This window comes from Fonsecaea multimorphosa (genome assembly GCF_000836435.1).
Source record: "Fonsecaea multimorphosa CBS 102226 unplaced genomic scaffold supercont1.2, whole genome shotgun sequence".
Lineage (NCBI taxonomy): Eukaryota > Fungi > Ascomycota > Eurotiomycetes > Chaetothyriales > Herpotrichiellaceae > Fonsecaea > Fonsecaea multimorphosa.
The window spans coordinates 690,741-704,504 of NW_015971636.1; the positions used below are offsets into that span (position 1 = coordinate 690,741).

Here is a 13,764-nt window from a genome sequence, read left to right on the forward strand (position 1 = left end):
GCTAATAAAAGAAACAGAAGGAAGGAAGTCAATTGATGAATGATGGGATGCGGCGATGATAAGGAAGAAGGTAGAAAAGCAAGTGGTCGGTTGGGAGAGAGATAGATTGATGGTGGATGGCTGGACTGTTTCGCACCAACAGGTCCCGTGAGTTGCAAGCTGTCAGACTCCAGGAGCGCTGTGCAGAGTGAATGGGGGGTGATGACGCCCACTGCGCCTCCATTTCGCCAGGCACCAGGGAACTTGTAACCTCGAGTCCCCCAGTCGTCCAGCTAAAACATGCTCCACTCACCGTTGCTCCGCGACACCCGCCGAATCTGGTGGCAACGTGCAAACACCGCAAACAGGACAAAACGCAGGCAGCAAGACATGTCGAAAGTACTACGGGCACACGAGTAAGTCCTTAGGTACCTAGGTATGTATTTTGTTGATAACCTTGGAAGATACACTCGCGGCCTCCTTGTACGCACCTCAATTATTAGACCTCACTGGCGTCATCGGTACTCGAGTCGCTCTCACCACTGCTGTCTTCATCGCTGCCACTGCTCGAGGTCTCCTCTTCAGGCTCGGCCCCGTTTGATATCCCGGTGTGGCTTTGAGAATTCGCGTCACTCTTTTTGCTCTCATTCTCACTCCCACTGTCACTATCACTGTCGCTAGAACTCGAGCTGGAGCTGTCATAGTCGACAACCACGGTTCTGTTCTTCCTCTTCTTGACCTTCTCGGTAGTTCCATTGGTCGCGGTTAGGGCGTTAGTGTCAAAGCCAAGTGCCCAGAGTAAGATCCTTGGGCGTGGTTGTCTCTCAATCCAGGATTGGTATTCTGCGTCTGCAGAGGTGTCCCCTGCAGCAGCGAAATTCGAAGATGGAGGACTTGCCAAATCGTCCTTGAATCGTCGAAGATATTCACCATTCTCTTCTTCGCCTGCAATGCTGCCATTCCTGTCGCTCCCGGTTTGATTACCTTCTCCTTTCTCTAATGACGCCATGCACTGCGTTTTCAATCTGTCACGGGCTCCAGCACCTTGCAATCCATAGATGTACCTCCCGAGAGGTAGATTGAATTCCCGTGGGATATCATTTTCTGAGAAAATGTGTTTCAACATCCACGTCTCTCGGTTCTTGTTGAATTTCCATTTCGACCTTGCCGTGTGATATTGATCGAGATATTCCAATACAGCGTTAGACTTGGGCACAAGTGGCTGGGCTGCTTTTGATCGAGCCTTTTTGGCTTTCTTCATCTCCGCTGGGGTCCTTTGCGCCTTGGAGTCATCCGGGACAGGTGATAGACTTCTTGTGGATGGAGAAGGTTTTACGTCGGCAGAGAATGAAACACGCTTCTTAAGTTTCTTGTCTGGCTGCTCCTCTCTGCCTTTGGCAGTGTCAGACGTCAAGTTCAGATTGCGTATTGGTGACTCGATCGCCTCCCTGGATTTGGGAACCGTCCTTTGCTTCTTCCTTGGAGGCTCTGATGAGGACGGCTGGGTATCCTTCAGTGAGCCCTGACCAGCTTGGTGCGCTGGCGGAGCAATACCATTGCTCGTTGGCGAATCCGAGTTTTCGTTCGCATATTTCAGTTTCAGTCCGAGTCTCTTCCAAGCTGGAATTCCAGGCAGAGACATGCTGGTTCTTTCGTGGTGAAATCGTGGCCCCCGAATTATCCGAGGTATCTTTCAGCCGAAATGCTTATCAATATCCTGGTCCAGGCCATTCAGAAAGGTCGTCGACTGCCCATGGAAGCTGAAGTTTCATATTTGAGACCAATAAATGAATTTTATTCTACGGAGGACTTCTGTTCAGTGCCACGAGTGGCGGTGCATGATTTTTTGTGGGGGCGATCGTGGTGGCTAGTGGAAGAGCCACTCGCAGTAGGCATCGCGACACTTGCGCGTTTCGTAACCCCATATTCCATGCAGGCCTCAAGTTGCGAACATCATCTCTCGTCAAAAGTTCAACTCAAGTACTCACCACGTTGCTCCTCTCAATCGAGCTTTATCCCTCGGTCGACGCTTCCAGCTGTGTCTCACTACATCATTGGTTTATTGCACCTCGGTCAAAGGAGGTCAAGATGTCAGGTTCGTACATGTTTGACGTGGTTGGTCCTTGAAGCTGTATCGGGCACACCGAGCTGATAGTCTCCTCGTCAGGCTCCGCGGGTTATGATCGACACATCACCATCTTCTCAGATCAAGGGCGATTATATCAAGTCGGTACGTTCCCCAGTGGTTTGGACACCCTTGAAGTCCAAGTTGCGACGCACTCCTGGCCGCAGTAAATGGACAAACCTTCCAACTCCCAACTCCCGTCGCCGGAAATAAGATCAATACCAGGAATACTTACATCTATACTCAGAATATGCGTTCAAAGCAATCACTGCAGCCAATATTACATCAGTGGGAGTCAGGGGGAAAGCATGCGCCGTTGTGCTGTCGCAAAAGAAGGTGCCGGTATGGAACAAAATCATGCCAAATTTGAGCCGCAACCTATTCTACTTGCTTACTCCGGGGGTAGGACAAATTAATTGACCCCTCCTCGGTCTCGCACGTCTTCAAGATCTCTCCCTCCATTGGTTGTGTCATGACCGGCTCCATAGCTGATGCTCGCGCCTCCGTCGATCGAGCTCGAGGGGAAGCTGCAGAATTCAGATACAGAAATGGATATGAAATGCCGTGTGATGTGCTTGCAAAACGATTGGCAAACATCAATCAAGTCTATACCCAACGGGTGCGTGGTAAAACACTTGAAAAGGAGGTGCGAGAGCCTGGCTAATTCAATTGTTTGTTTCAGGCGTACATGCGGCCATTGGGTGTAGCGACGACATTGGTCTCAGTTGACGACGAGTATGGACCCCAACTTTACAAATGTGATCCGGCAGGCTATTATGTCGGATACAAAGCGACGGCGTCTGGACCCAAGCAACAAGAGGCACTCAATCATCTGGAGAAGAAGCTGAAGAACAAGGATTATGCTCCCGGCAGCTGGGAAGAAGTGGTCGAGCTAGGCATCAGCACTCTCAGCACCGTCCTGAGTGTCGACTTCAAGAAGGGCGAATTGGAGATTGGCATCGTGGGTGGACCGAAGGCTGACGGTACCGAAGGCACGGATAATGAGTTCAGGACGTTAACAGAAGACGAGATTGAGGAACGTCTCCAGGCCATTGCGGAGCGAGATTGAGCTATCTCTGTCTTCACCGAACCAGAGGGCACAGTGTATCATATTCCTTGGGACGGAGAATGACGACTATGTCGGCAACCACGCTGGACAGGGATCGGTATGCGTTCAGCTTGTCCACACGGAAAATTAGAGCCATGGAGTGAATCTGGGGACTATTGGTCGGGTCACGTTCAGCAGCCTCTTGGAGCTGATACGAGATGATGCTGGTTGCACGTCATGGTTGGCGTAGAGGACTTGTCGAGTCTTTTGCTGCTAAACTTCGACGGGGCTTTCTCCTGGAACGGATCATTGTGGATCCGGCTCTTGACTGAGTGACTGCCACTAGAGTGTCAGGCGAGTTCTCAGGTCCACGGCGTGGACGAACCTTGTGCCAGCCTCATTCATATTGCCGCGTATATGCGATGGACTTGGGAAGGTAGTCAGCACAGCCGGTCTTACAGAGTTGTGGCTTGCCTGTGGCTCGGCGAGGGCTGGAATAGAGGTGAGGAAATGGAAAAACCATTGCTCCAGGAGCTGTGCATTCGGCGTGCCGTGGTTGACGTGCGCCGTGCGTCGTGCGTCTCGTGTTGCTGAGATGGTGTGTGTGCGACTTGGAGCGCTGGAAGTTCAAGCCGCCGACTCAATCACCATGGAGTAGCCGTGTTCTCACGTCGTTTGGGGTGCGCCGCCGCCGTAAGGATCTCTAACACTGCGCCAGAGAACGGTGCGCGAAAAAGACCCCTGCATGTTTGCAGAAGCGAGGTGTTGGCGGATGATGAAAATAGAGAAGTGGACCAGTAGACGGGCGTGGATGGAGGCAGAAGAGTTTTCAGCTTGCAGCATGCAGCAACCGTGCGCAACGCCATGTGCGTGCCCTGGGCGTACAGTGGGCGTACAGTGGGCGTGCCCTGGGCGTGTTCCTGCCGCAAGAGGGCAGCGTGGGCAGCCTCTTTTTCTCGCAGGCATCGCCCATGGACGCCATTTCTGCTCAGCTGCCTGGTTTGGGTCATGGTGGGGAAGCTTAACCGTTGACCTGAGTGCCCACGTTGAGTTTGGCATGCTACCTAAACCCAATCCTTTGGGAAGGGGGCCCCCCAAGGACTAGCCTAGCCGCAGACTTGTAGCATGATTGGTGGGGGACCAGGTGGGTGCCAGGGGGTATCCAAACTCGCCTGTTTGCAAGCCTGTCTAGTACTGTCTACCGCTTCTTCGCTCTCCACTCATACAAACACTTCTCTCTGAGTCTCTGGGCCAAACAACGTCTCCACCCTTGACGGCGATTCCTCAGTACCCTAACGTGTCTAACTTGTCCTGCACATGGTCATTTCCAACGCCTCGTCTACGATTTCCATGTTGCCCGCACCCAGGTCTCCATCGGTCCAGTCATCATCAATGATCCAGAACTCGCTCGACCCCGTGGCTTGCAAGCCGCCTGCTGATCAAGACAGCATCCGGCCGGAATCTACAGCAGAGCCTCGACTGATCCACCGCCATAGCTGCATCATTCCGACATGTTCTGCGACTGTGGCAGTGTCCAATAGTCATTGCGTATCGATCCAAGCGTTGTGGTCGCCGTTTACAGCCGTGTCGACCGTTTTGGTGCTTGTCTCTATTCTCCTCTACCTCATTGAACCTGCTCTGCCTGCCCCAGCTTAGTGCTGTGAAACTTGCCTCCAGCTTCACCGTTGCTAACATCTTCTTCTGTTGGATTTCTCATACAGCTGGGAGGCCTGCTCCATTTTCCCATGACGCTACGGCCCGGTCCCCTATCTTGATGACCGCTTCTATCCTCCTGACTGGTTGACGTCGTTGAAGCCACAAGATTGAGTCCGCAAACCCTCCTCGGCGCGCGTCTCTATCCGTTCGGGGCAGTGTCCTTCTTGATCTCAAGCTGTAGATGACATCGGTGAACGCTGAACACCCGTCGACTTTAAGAAGAATGCTTTCCTCGCAGCGATCCAAGTTGCTTTCCTCTCCTCAGGCTTCATCTATCCGACAACTTGACCAGAAGGCTGAGCCAAAGGTCCGAGACGTCGTCCTCCTTCCTGTGCAAACTCCTGACTTGGCTGCGAAGCACCATCACCAGCCCGAAGCGAAGAGAAAAGCGCTTGAACCTTCGCCGTCCTTTGAGCCACTGCTTGTCGACCACCAAACCTCACTTGATTTGGCCAGCTCGCCTTTCGCAATGGCTGATGGACGTGCGTCTGACCGTAATTGCTCGCCTTACACATGCGAGAAGCGCCCCGACGGTGATCACTCTGGCTAACTGTCATTGCAGTCAACGAAGCCCGCGCAATGCGCGTCATGGAGATCATGAACGACTTCCGAACGTTGCAAATCCACATCAACTCGCTCATCACACGCAGCGAGGCCAATCCTCCAAACCAGGAATCATACTACCTCGATGGCTACGTGGTCCTCAGACAGTGCGCCGCCGAATCGCAAGCGGTTCTAGCTGGGCACTTCAATCCGGGCAATCTTGGGCTCCAGTCTGGCAGCATCCCGGAGACCGAGGTGCAGAAGGCGTCTCTACAAAGGTGCGACAAGATCCTGCAGGCGCCACGGGAAGAAAATATGCTAACAAAGCGACCAGAATTATCCTCGATGCCTCTACGAGAAGGTTTCAGGCTCACAAGATCTATCTGCGAGGATCTGCCGCAATGCGTTGGGTGCAGGCGCGCACTCAACTGTTGCGCGGCGAGAAACCAGGCGCCAGACATGCCAACGGGCTGCGATCAATTGATCAGAGACTTCGCCAGGTACGTTCCAATTTCGTATCTGAATAGATTCTACGCGATCGACGCACTTCTCCACACCGTTGTACCGTTATTCCCTTAGCTTGGCTAGTGAAGCCATGTGGTTTACAAGGGCCAGAGGAGGAAATGATCGACAACGCACGGCGCTCATTGCAATAATGTGGCACCCCAACATACCCGAAAGAGAGAGAAAAAAAGGGGTCAAAAAGAAGACAGCTGATCTTGTCTCTGATTTTAGGAACTCAGCGAAATCACGGATGACCATGTTCACCGAGATCTTCGCAATGCAGACCGACGAAAGGGCTATTGGCTTGACGAGGACCCGGTCCTGGAACGCATGCTGGGATGGATTCGGATGCAGAGGTGAACGGGGGTCCAGCTACTACTCAGTTGCTAGCCTCTGGTTTTCTCGGGCTATCCAGAAGTCTTGTTCGGCCTGCGTTTCTGTTCCAACCTGAGTCTACCCTGCGAGCCTGCTACCCTGAAACCTAATACTCTCGTCTAATACTTGCGTCATTGTCGATCAATGGCTTTCTACTTTCTGAACGCTGGGCGTGACCTCACCAGGCAGTGCAAGCGCTGTGATGTGCGGCATAGTGCGGGAAAGGGTGGGAAAAAATTGGTGGCGGCTGGACTGCCCGGGGGGCTAGCTGGGAAACAGTGAGTCTGGCACTCGCATCGTGGCTGTGGCCCAGACTCAAAAGCAAGATTAATATTTTCATTTTTGGTCTTGGTGGTCTCTAGGATAGGGGACGAGCGACCCAAGTGGCCATGTGGTACTTTGTACCTTTGCACTCTTTGTCTTTACGATGGCTGCATGACGCTACGGACGACTTATGGACTTAGGAGAAGATATCTCCAGGAGGAAACATACCTAGGTAGAGTTTGGGATATAGAGGACTCACAGAACACACACGGCCATACTCGTACCTAGTTGGGAATGAGCCGTCACCTGGGACCAGGCAAGAACAGCCGAACTCGGGAGCATTGTGGATTATTGAGTGTGACTTGACGCTTCCAATGGCCTGTTTCATGGCCAGCTTGTCCGGTCAGAATGCGTTTTGGTCTTATGATGCCATGGGCCATGCCCCTTCTGCTTTTTGGTCACTTTTTTGGGAGGGGGCTTGCGGGGAAGCTGTCCTTGTACATAAGACTCGGCGACGCCGATCCCTGCCCAAATCATCAGTTAGCGGTTCGACACAGCATGGAGTAGCTATAGGTAGCAGTGATCCATGTAGGGACAGGCTAGGTAGCTACTAGTGCTGGAGGGTCCTTTCAAATGATTCCTTGACCCCATAGGCAGTGTGACCACTTGGCTTTCTAATTCCTCTCAAGCTCTGGTTATTGCGGACGGAGTAGGGCAGTGCTTGAAGAGATCACTTGTCGTCGGGACTTGGGACTGTGACTGTTGCAGCCCGCAGTGGACAGATGCGAGCATGCCTGCTGTATGTTAACCAAAGGAGCCTACCGTGAAATCCAGTGCCCAATGGAAGGGTACCTAGGTAAGTTGTAGGTGGTAGGTGGTAGGTGCTCCGAGCACTGCGAGCAGGTAATTGGGCAACGGCCGAGAAGCCCCGATCGGGGCCAGTGGGTCTGTTGGCAGGCGGCACCAGCGCCTAAACCAGCAACCAGGCCTGCCCTTTCCGGCAGTTCGGCCACCCACTGTTGCCCATTCATGTCGCTCGTCCTCGCCCTATTCCTCGCGTGCTTCGCTTGTCCCAAGCTCCCAAGCTCCCATGCTCCAAGCTTCTAGCATTTCCCCCCAACTTCCTTTTTGGCCCCCGAAGTGCCGAGTCTTCCAGATGCAAGATGCTAGATGCCAGATGCTGCTAGATGGGCATTGTGGGCACCACCATCCCAAGTGAGATATTTTCAACGTTTCCCATCCACCACCAGCTCGCTTCGTTCATTTTTCACACTACTCGGTACTTCGTGCAGTATCATCAGCGCACAGTGTATCCACCACCTGTCCGCAGCTTCCGCCGTCACCATCGTCACACTTCTATGATTCAGCTCTACAAGGTTTCGAACCGACACCCGAACCAAGATACCCGTGACCGGGAGCCGTGAGCGCGCATTCATACCGCATGGCTGTACGAGCAGAAGTCCCGTGGTGGAGATGGCGTTGTGGATGGAGATGCGGATGCCCATGCAGCTGCACCTCGTATTCCCACCCATCATTAGCACTTTGCGGCCGCCTTCCCTATGCAGCCGTGTGATGAGGACGAAGACCATTGCTCGGAAGCTGCATCATGCGGACTGCATGGACTGCATGACCGTGCAGGGAGATCACACCCTTCAGAGCGTCCCGAGATCTGTCCCAAACACTCTGTACCACCCTACTGGTGACACTTTCTGCAATGTTTTACTTTGGTCGCTACATTGTGTGGCTGGAGTCTGTATACCGCTGGCCCCAGCTACAGAGCCCAATTCGACGCGTCTCAACTCCCTGCAATGTCAAGGACATCTATGTCGCTCTCTATCCTCATTGATGTTGACATTGACTGCACGCACAGATGAGGACGAATTACAGCATGGTAGCGACCCGATCCTCTAACCACCTCGCGATCACTGAGTAGCTGGTTCTACACAGTAAATTGCACCGAATAGAAGTCTGGCTCCTCTTCCCGTCGCTCGAAATTGTACCCTCCATCCACCATGGCTCATACTCCTCTTTGGGCATTTGATGTCGTCTCCAGCCTGGATTGTCATGTCACCATCGCGGATTGAGAACATCCGAGGCATTTGCAGACTCATCTCATGGCAAAGCCACCCCCTTTCCTCCCGACGCCCTCTATCTGGCCAAGCCGCTCTCGCTAGTTCAATTACCACATGATTTTCGCTGCCGCGGTAAACATCACAAGACCAGAATTCTTTCTTTGACTGTGGCTGAGTGAACCCACATATACAAGAGCAAATGGTGAAGCGCAAGCGATATCGACCTCAGACAAGTAGTCTCCTGTGAGGTCTGGAACGCTATTTCTGTCGTTAAGCACTGGAGGGACCGGTTACCAACGGAACGAACTGCTCAGCGAGCCTTCATACCACCTTTTCCTTCTCCCCTTTTATTCTCGCCTCCACAACATCCAGCCCCGTAAGCTTCTTCACGAATACATCCAGCCATCCCACGGGCAATACCTTTGTTCCGAACCATGCAAACGTCGCTCCTTGTCCCCTCCAGATTTGATGCGGGGCCCCCTTTCCGCCACGCTTGGATAAATCCCTCACCACTTTGTTGGCCCAGACGTCCGCATCCATGAGACTTACGTCCGGACCTTGAGCAAGAAACTTTTCCACAATGTCCTTGCCCGGCGTGTAGGGGCTCTTCTCTGGTAAACTAGATCTCATTTCGTCATTGACGTTGGCCCAGAATTTGGACCTCACGCCTGCGGTCCGTAAATCAATGACCTTGATTCCGAATGCTTGCATTTCAAGCCGCATTGTCTCGCTAAAACTGGCGAGGGCAGCTTTTGAAGCCGAGTATGGTCCCACGAACGGCAGGGCTAGAACCGAACCACAGGAGCTATTGTTCACAATCATCTTGTGCTCTGCCGTTGAATTGCGCAGCAGCGGGAAAAACAGCTGTATCATCCGGATGGCGCTGAATACATTGATTTCGAACTGCCTTTCAATCTCAGCGATCGAAACATCAAGGACTGGCATGTTCAATCCGGCCCCGGCGTTATTGACCAACATGTCCAATGAGCCGTCTGTCAAAGATGACACTTTCTCCACGCAAGACCTGATGGAGTCTTCGGAGAGGACATCCAAGGGCAGAGTTTCGATGCCAATGGCTTGCAACGATGACATTTTCGAGGGAATGCGTGCCGTTGCAAAGACGCGGTCGCCATGTTTGTGAAAGGCCAGTGCGAGGGCGGCACCGAGACCGCCGTCAGAACATCCCGTTATGAGAACAGTGCGTTTCCTGGGAGGCATCTTGTGTTTCGTTCAAATGCTTGACAATGACGCCTCTGACAGGGTCCAGCAAAGAGTAAGTGCGAGTTGTCGATGTAGCAGAGAAGGCAGAGAGCCTGAAGCCTATGTCGACTTACAAATACTGCAGAAGGCCCTCTGAGGAAGCAAGCACGGCGGGGAATGGCCGTGACTTTCGACTTATATTTGTTCTGATGGTGAGTGGCATAACCAGACTCTGTCATGAAGGAATACGCTTTGCATTATTGATTCATAATCTACCCCTGACACCGTGTACCATGGAAGGACCAGATATTGGTGCGGTCAGCAAGAAGTACGTTTCATGCCCTTCTATCATATTTCTACTATTACTTGTAACCAACCGCATATTCCCGTTTCTCTTCTGTTTCAAGAAATTTGGGTCGATTCCATAATATGATTCCCTGCCCCCAAGTGGAATCTGACAGGAGCCTGCTGGCCTGACTGGCTCATTTCGCTGGCCCCCCCTGCGGCCGCTGATGCCGATGGGGCATCTAAAACAGGATAGAGGACGGACGTCACTTTTCTTCCATATGAATCGCACACGGTCCGTCAAGGCCACGGAAGCTGAGTCCAAGGATAGATGGAGGACGGGTATTTCATCTTATTTGACGTATATCGGCTCATTCGCATTTGCAAGTAGTAGTGCTCTGCTGTAACGAACAACCACGGCAAAGGATGAACACTCATTGCCGCTTCACTGCAAGGCACACAACCGAGACTCGTTAGTTCTCCAACCGCGACTCTCGTCTCACACAATCATACATTGAACCACGGCAGAACCTCCGCAACTTCTCCAACACCGCCACCGGTAGGTCGGCAATTCGGCAGAATGACACGCTTTGGATATGGCGTTTTATTTGAGGACATTCGCCTCGGGTACTCCTCAAGTTCAGTACTGAGATTGCTTGACTATCAGTGCAAGAGTCGATACAACGTACAGCATGGGTTCCATTGGCGAAATCACTACGAGCCTCCCGCCAGTGCCCGCCATGGGCAAGCAAGATGAAAGCAAGGACGGCTCAACGCCCAGGACCGCGGATGTCGCTACAAGTAATGGGCAGTCCCATGCCCACGACTCAATCACGATACCAATGCATAATGTCCCAGCTTTTACGCCCAGCAAGAGACTTCGCGTCGTGACCATTGGTGCCGGCTACTCGGGCATGATCTTCGCGCACAAGCTACAATACACGTACGCCAAAGAGTTTGCCACGCTGGTCGACCACACCATCTTCGAGAGCAAATCCAACGCGGGCGGCACCTGGATCGCAAACAGCTACCCGGGCGTGCAATGTGACGTGCCGAGCCACATCTATGTCTTCCCCTTTGCCCCGAACCCGGAGTGGTCGCACTTCTACTCGACGGGCCCGGAGATCAAGGAGTACTTCCAGAAGACGGTCGCGGAGTGGAAGCTGGATCGGGACGTCCAGTTCAACACCACGGTCGAGCATGCCGAATGGAACGAGGACAGGGCCCAATGGAGGCTCGAGGTGCGGCACAAGGACAAGGGCCATCGGACCGAGTGGGCCGACGTCCTGATCTCCGCCAGAGGGATTCTCAGTCACTGGAAATGGCCCGACATTGCAGGCTTGCACACCTTCAAGGGCCTCAAGGTGCACAGCGCCGGCTGGAACCACGACTACGACTACCGCAACAAACGAATCGGCCTGATCGGCAACGGAAGCAGCGCCATCCAGATCCTGCCGGAGATGGCCAAGCTGGAGGGCACCAAAGTGACGTGCTTCCAGCGGGATCCGACCTGGGTGGTCTCGAGACACACCCCCGCGAAGCTGGTCGGCAGCGACGACCCAAGCTACAACCCGGAATACCGCGAGGTCGACAAGGAGCGGTTCCGCGACCCGGAGGAGCTGAAAAAGTACCGCAAGCTGATCATCGGCAACGTCAACCGCGGGTTCCGCATCTTCGGCAAGGGTTCCAAACAGCAGGAGGAGATCAAGGCCTTTGCCACCAAGCAGATGGCCGACAAGCTCAACAACGACCCGCGGCTCTGCAAGATGCTCATCCCCAACTTCGAGGTCGGCTGTCGCAGGATCACCCCGGGGGCGGGATACCTCGAGTCCTTCACGCGAGACAACGTGCACCTGACGCAAAGCCACATCGACTACATCGACCAAGGCGGCATCAAGACCAAGGACGGTCAATACTACGAGCTGGACGTGGTCATCTGCGCGACGGGCTTTGACGTGTCCAACAGGCCGCCGTTCCCCATCGTCGGGCGGAACGGCACCGATCTGGGCGAGAAATGGAAGGACGAGCCTGAATCATACCTGGTAAGCCATTTGAACGAGTCTCGATATCTTTGAAAGGAGAAAATCCCCCCCTTTTCCTCCCAGTCTCTCATACAACAAACCAGTTCCGCTAGAAACGGTTACTTGGCCATTGACCACTGACTGTTTATTTTTTTTACTCTAGTCCATGGCCTGTCCCGAAATGCCCAACTACTTCATGTTCATGGGCCCCAACGCCACCATCGGCCACGGCTCGCTCATCTACAGTCTCGACTGGACGGCCGAGTGGATGATCCAGTGGCTGCGCAAGATGAGCCGCGAGGACATTGCGAGCATCGCGCCGAAACAAGAGGTCGTCGACGAGCTGGTCCGCTACGGCGACGAGATCATGAAGACCCTCACCTGGACGGGGAACTGTAAGTCTCTTATATATATATATTATAACACTCTGCACAGTATCTCTTATTGTTTTATTCTATGTACTCCTCCTCGTACTAACCCGGTGTGTGTGTGGCGATTAGGTCGGTCATGGTACAAGAACAACCGAGTCGACGGACGCGTGACGGCCACGTTCGCCGGCAGCGCCATGCTCTTCCACGACATGGTCGCGCATATTCGGCCCGAGGACTTTGACATCCGGTACCGCTCGCCCAACCGGTTTCGGTTCATGGGGAATGGGTTCACGAGCTACGAGTTGGAGGACGGGGCGGATTTGAGCTGGTATGTGGAGAAATAGGTAGAGATTTATAAATATATATATATAAGAGAGAGAGAGGGTGTGTGTGTATAGATATACACATCTATATCAATATATGTATATGTGTTTGTGTGTTATGTTTATGTGTATTTTAAAGTATGTAGCATGATGAAACTCTGTAATCAATACTTCCCAATTCCCTGCCCGCCCTGCAATCTCCCTACGTACATAACAGGATTCCGAGAAAAGGGTAGCTACTGAGGTCGCTAGGTCGTAAATAGGTAGGTAGGTCATATCAGTCTCGAGCCAGAAAAAAGGGAAATGTCGAGCGTCTCAATTCCTGCCTGACATCTATCTGCATCCCTCTGTACCGAGTATATGATCCACCATGTGCATGACTGAATCTAGCTCAACGCCATGTTCTGGGCACGGTGAGCTTGCTTCTTCCACGGCTGAGCAATCCCTGTATGGTGAACGCAGCAGCTACATAGCATGAGCATAGCAGCCCTGTAGCGATTCACGGCATTTAATGCCCCCACTTAATAGGGCGCGAGGACTTCTTCCACGAGCTCGCAAGCTGGATTTTGGAGTCATCAGCAAATGTCGGTTGGCTGTCCATGTGGGAGGGTCTTTGCCTGTCATATTCTCGCAAATAGCGACTGCAACTTCAAGGCTTGTCGCGGTAGGAGGTAGGTGCTAGAGTTGTGATCCCGCGTGATCATCTGGACTGGTGCTCAGCTAGCCGCTGAACCAAAGACATCAATACGCATATCGTGGGCTTCGTATGTACCGGTAGAAACCAAGGTGGCGATCACGCTCAAGGTTCACTGACTTGCCGCGACTCAGTTGAACACAAATTCACGAGACGAGCAGGTCCTGATCGAAGCACGTTAAAGATTCGCTGCTAGGTTAGATATTCTGGAACCTCATTCAGGCGGTATATCTTTGCACCTACC

The 13,764-nt window shown here is 53.0% G+C and overlaps 5 protein-coding genes across 5 annotated transcripts; 3 read left to right on the top strand and 2 right to left on the bottom strand.

Moving 5' to 3' along the window:
• Positions 1-478: 478 nt before the first annotated feature.
• On the bottom strand, positions 479-1,621 carry Z520_01196 (uncharacterized protein; the record flags this gene model as incomplete). Its single annotated transcript, XM_016771714.1, has 1 exon — positions 479-1,621. One exon carries the CDS (start codon positions 1,619-1,621, stop codon positions 479-481), a length of 1,143 nt encoding a protein of 380 aa, XP_016636853.1.
• A 446-nt stretch (positions 1,622-2,067) lies between these two features.
• Z520_01197 (proteasome subunit alpha type-6) lies at positions 2,068-3,173 on the top strand (the record flags this gene model as incomplete). Its single annotated transcript, XM_016771715.1, has 5 exons — positions 2,068-2,094; positions 2,147-2,270; positions 2,352-2,446; positions 2,511-2,723; positions 2,787-3,173. The coding sequence occupies 5 exons, from the start codon at positions 2,068-2,070 to the stop codon at positions 3,171-3,173; spliced, it is 846 nt and encodes a 281-aa protein (XP_016636854.1).
• Positions 3,174-5,337: 2,164 nt separating this feature from the next.
• On the top strand, positions 5,338-6,275 carry Z520_01198 (uncharacterized protein; the record flags this gene model as incomplete). Its single annotated transcript, XM_016771716.1, has 4 exons — positions 5,338-5,350; positions 5,431-5,689; positions 5,746-5,911; positions 6,147-6,275. The coding sequence occupies 4 exons, from the start codon at positions 5,338-5,340 to the stop codon at positions 6,273-6,275; spliced, it is 567 nt and encodes a 188-aa protein (XP_016636855.1).
• A 2,672-nt stretch (positions 6,276-8,947) lies between these two features.
• Positions 8,948-9,844, bottom strand: Z520_01199 (uncharacterized protein; the record flags this gene model as incomplete). Its single annotated transcript, XM_016771717.1, has 1 exon — positions 8,948-9,844. The coding sequence occupies one exon, from the start codon at positions 9,842-9,844 to the stop codon at positions 8,948-8,950; it is 897 nt and encodes a 298-aa protein (XP_016636856.1).
• A 1,007-nt stretch (positions 9,845-10,851) lies between these two features.
• On the top strand, positions 10,852-12,847 carry Z520_01200 (uncharacterized protein; the record flags this gene model as incomplete). The annotated part of the gene is made up of 3 exons (XM_016771718.1): positions 10,852-12,153; positions 12,296-12,527; positions 12,633-12,847. The coding sequence occupies 3 exons, from the start codon at positions 10,852-10,854 to the stop codon at positions 12,845-12,847; spliced, it is 1,749 nt and encodes a 582-aa protein (XP_016636857.1).
• Between the last annotated feature and the right edge of the window lie 917 nt (positions 12,848-13,764).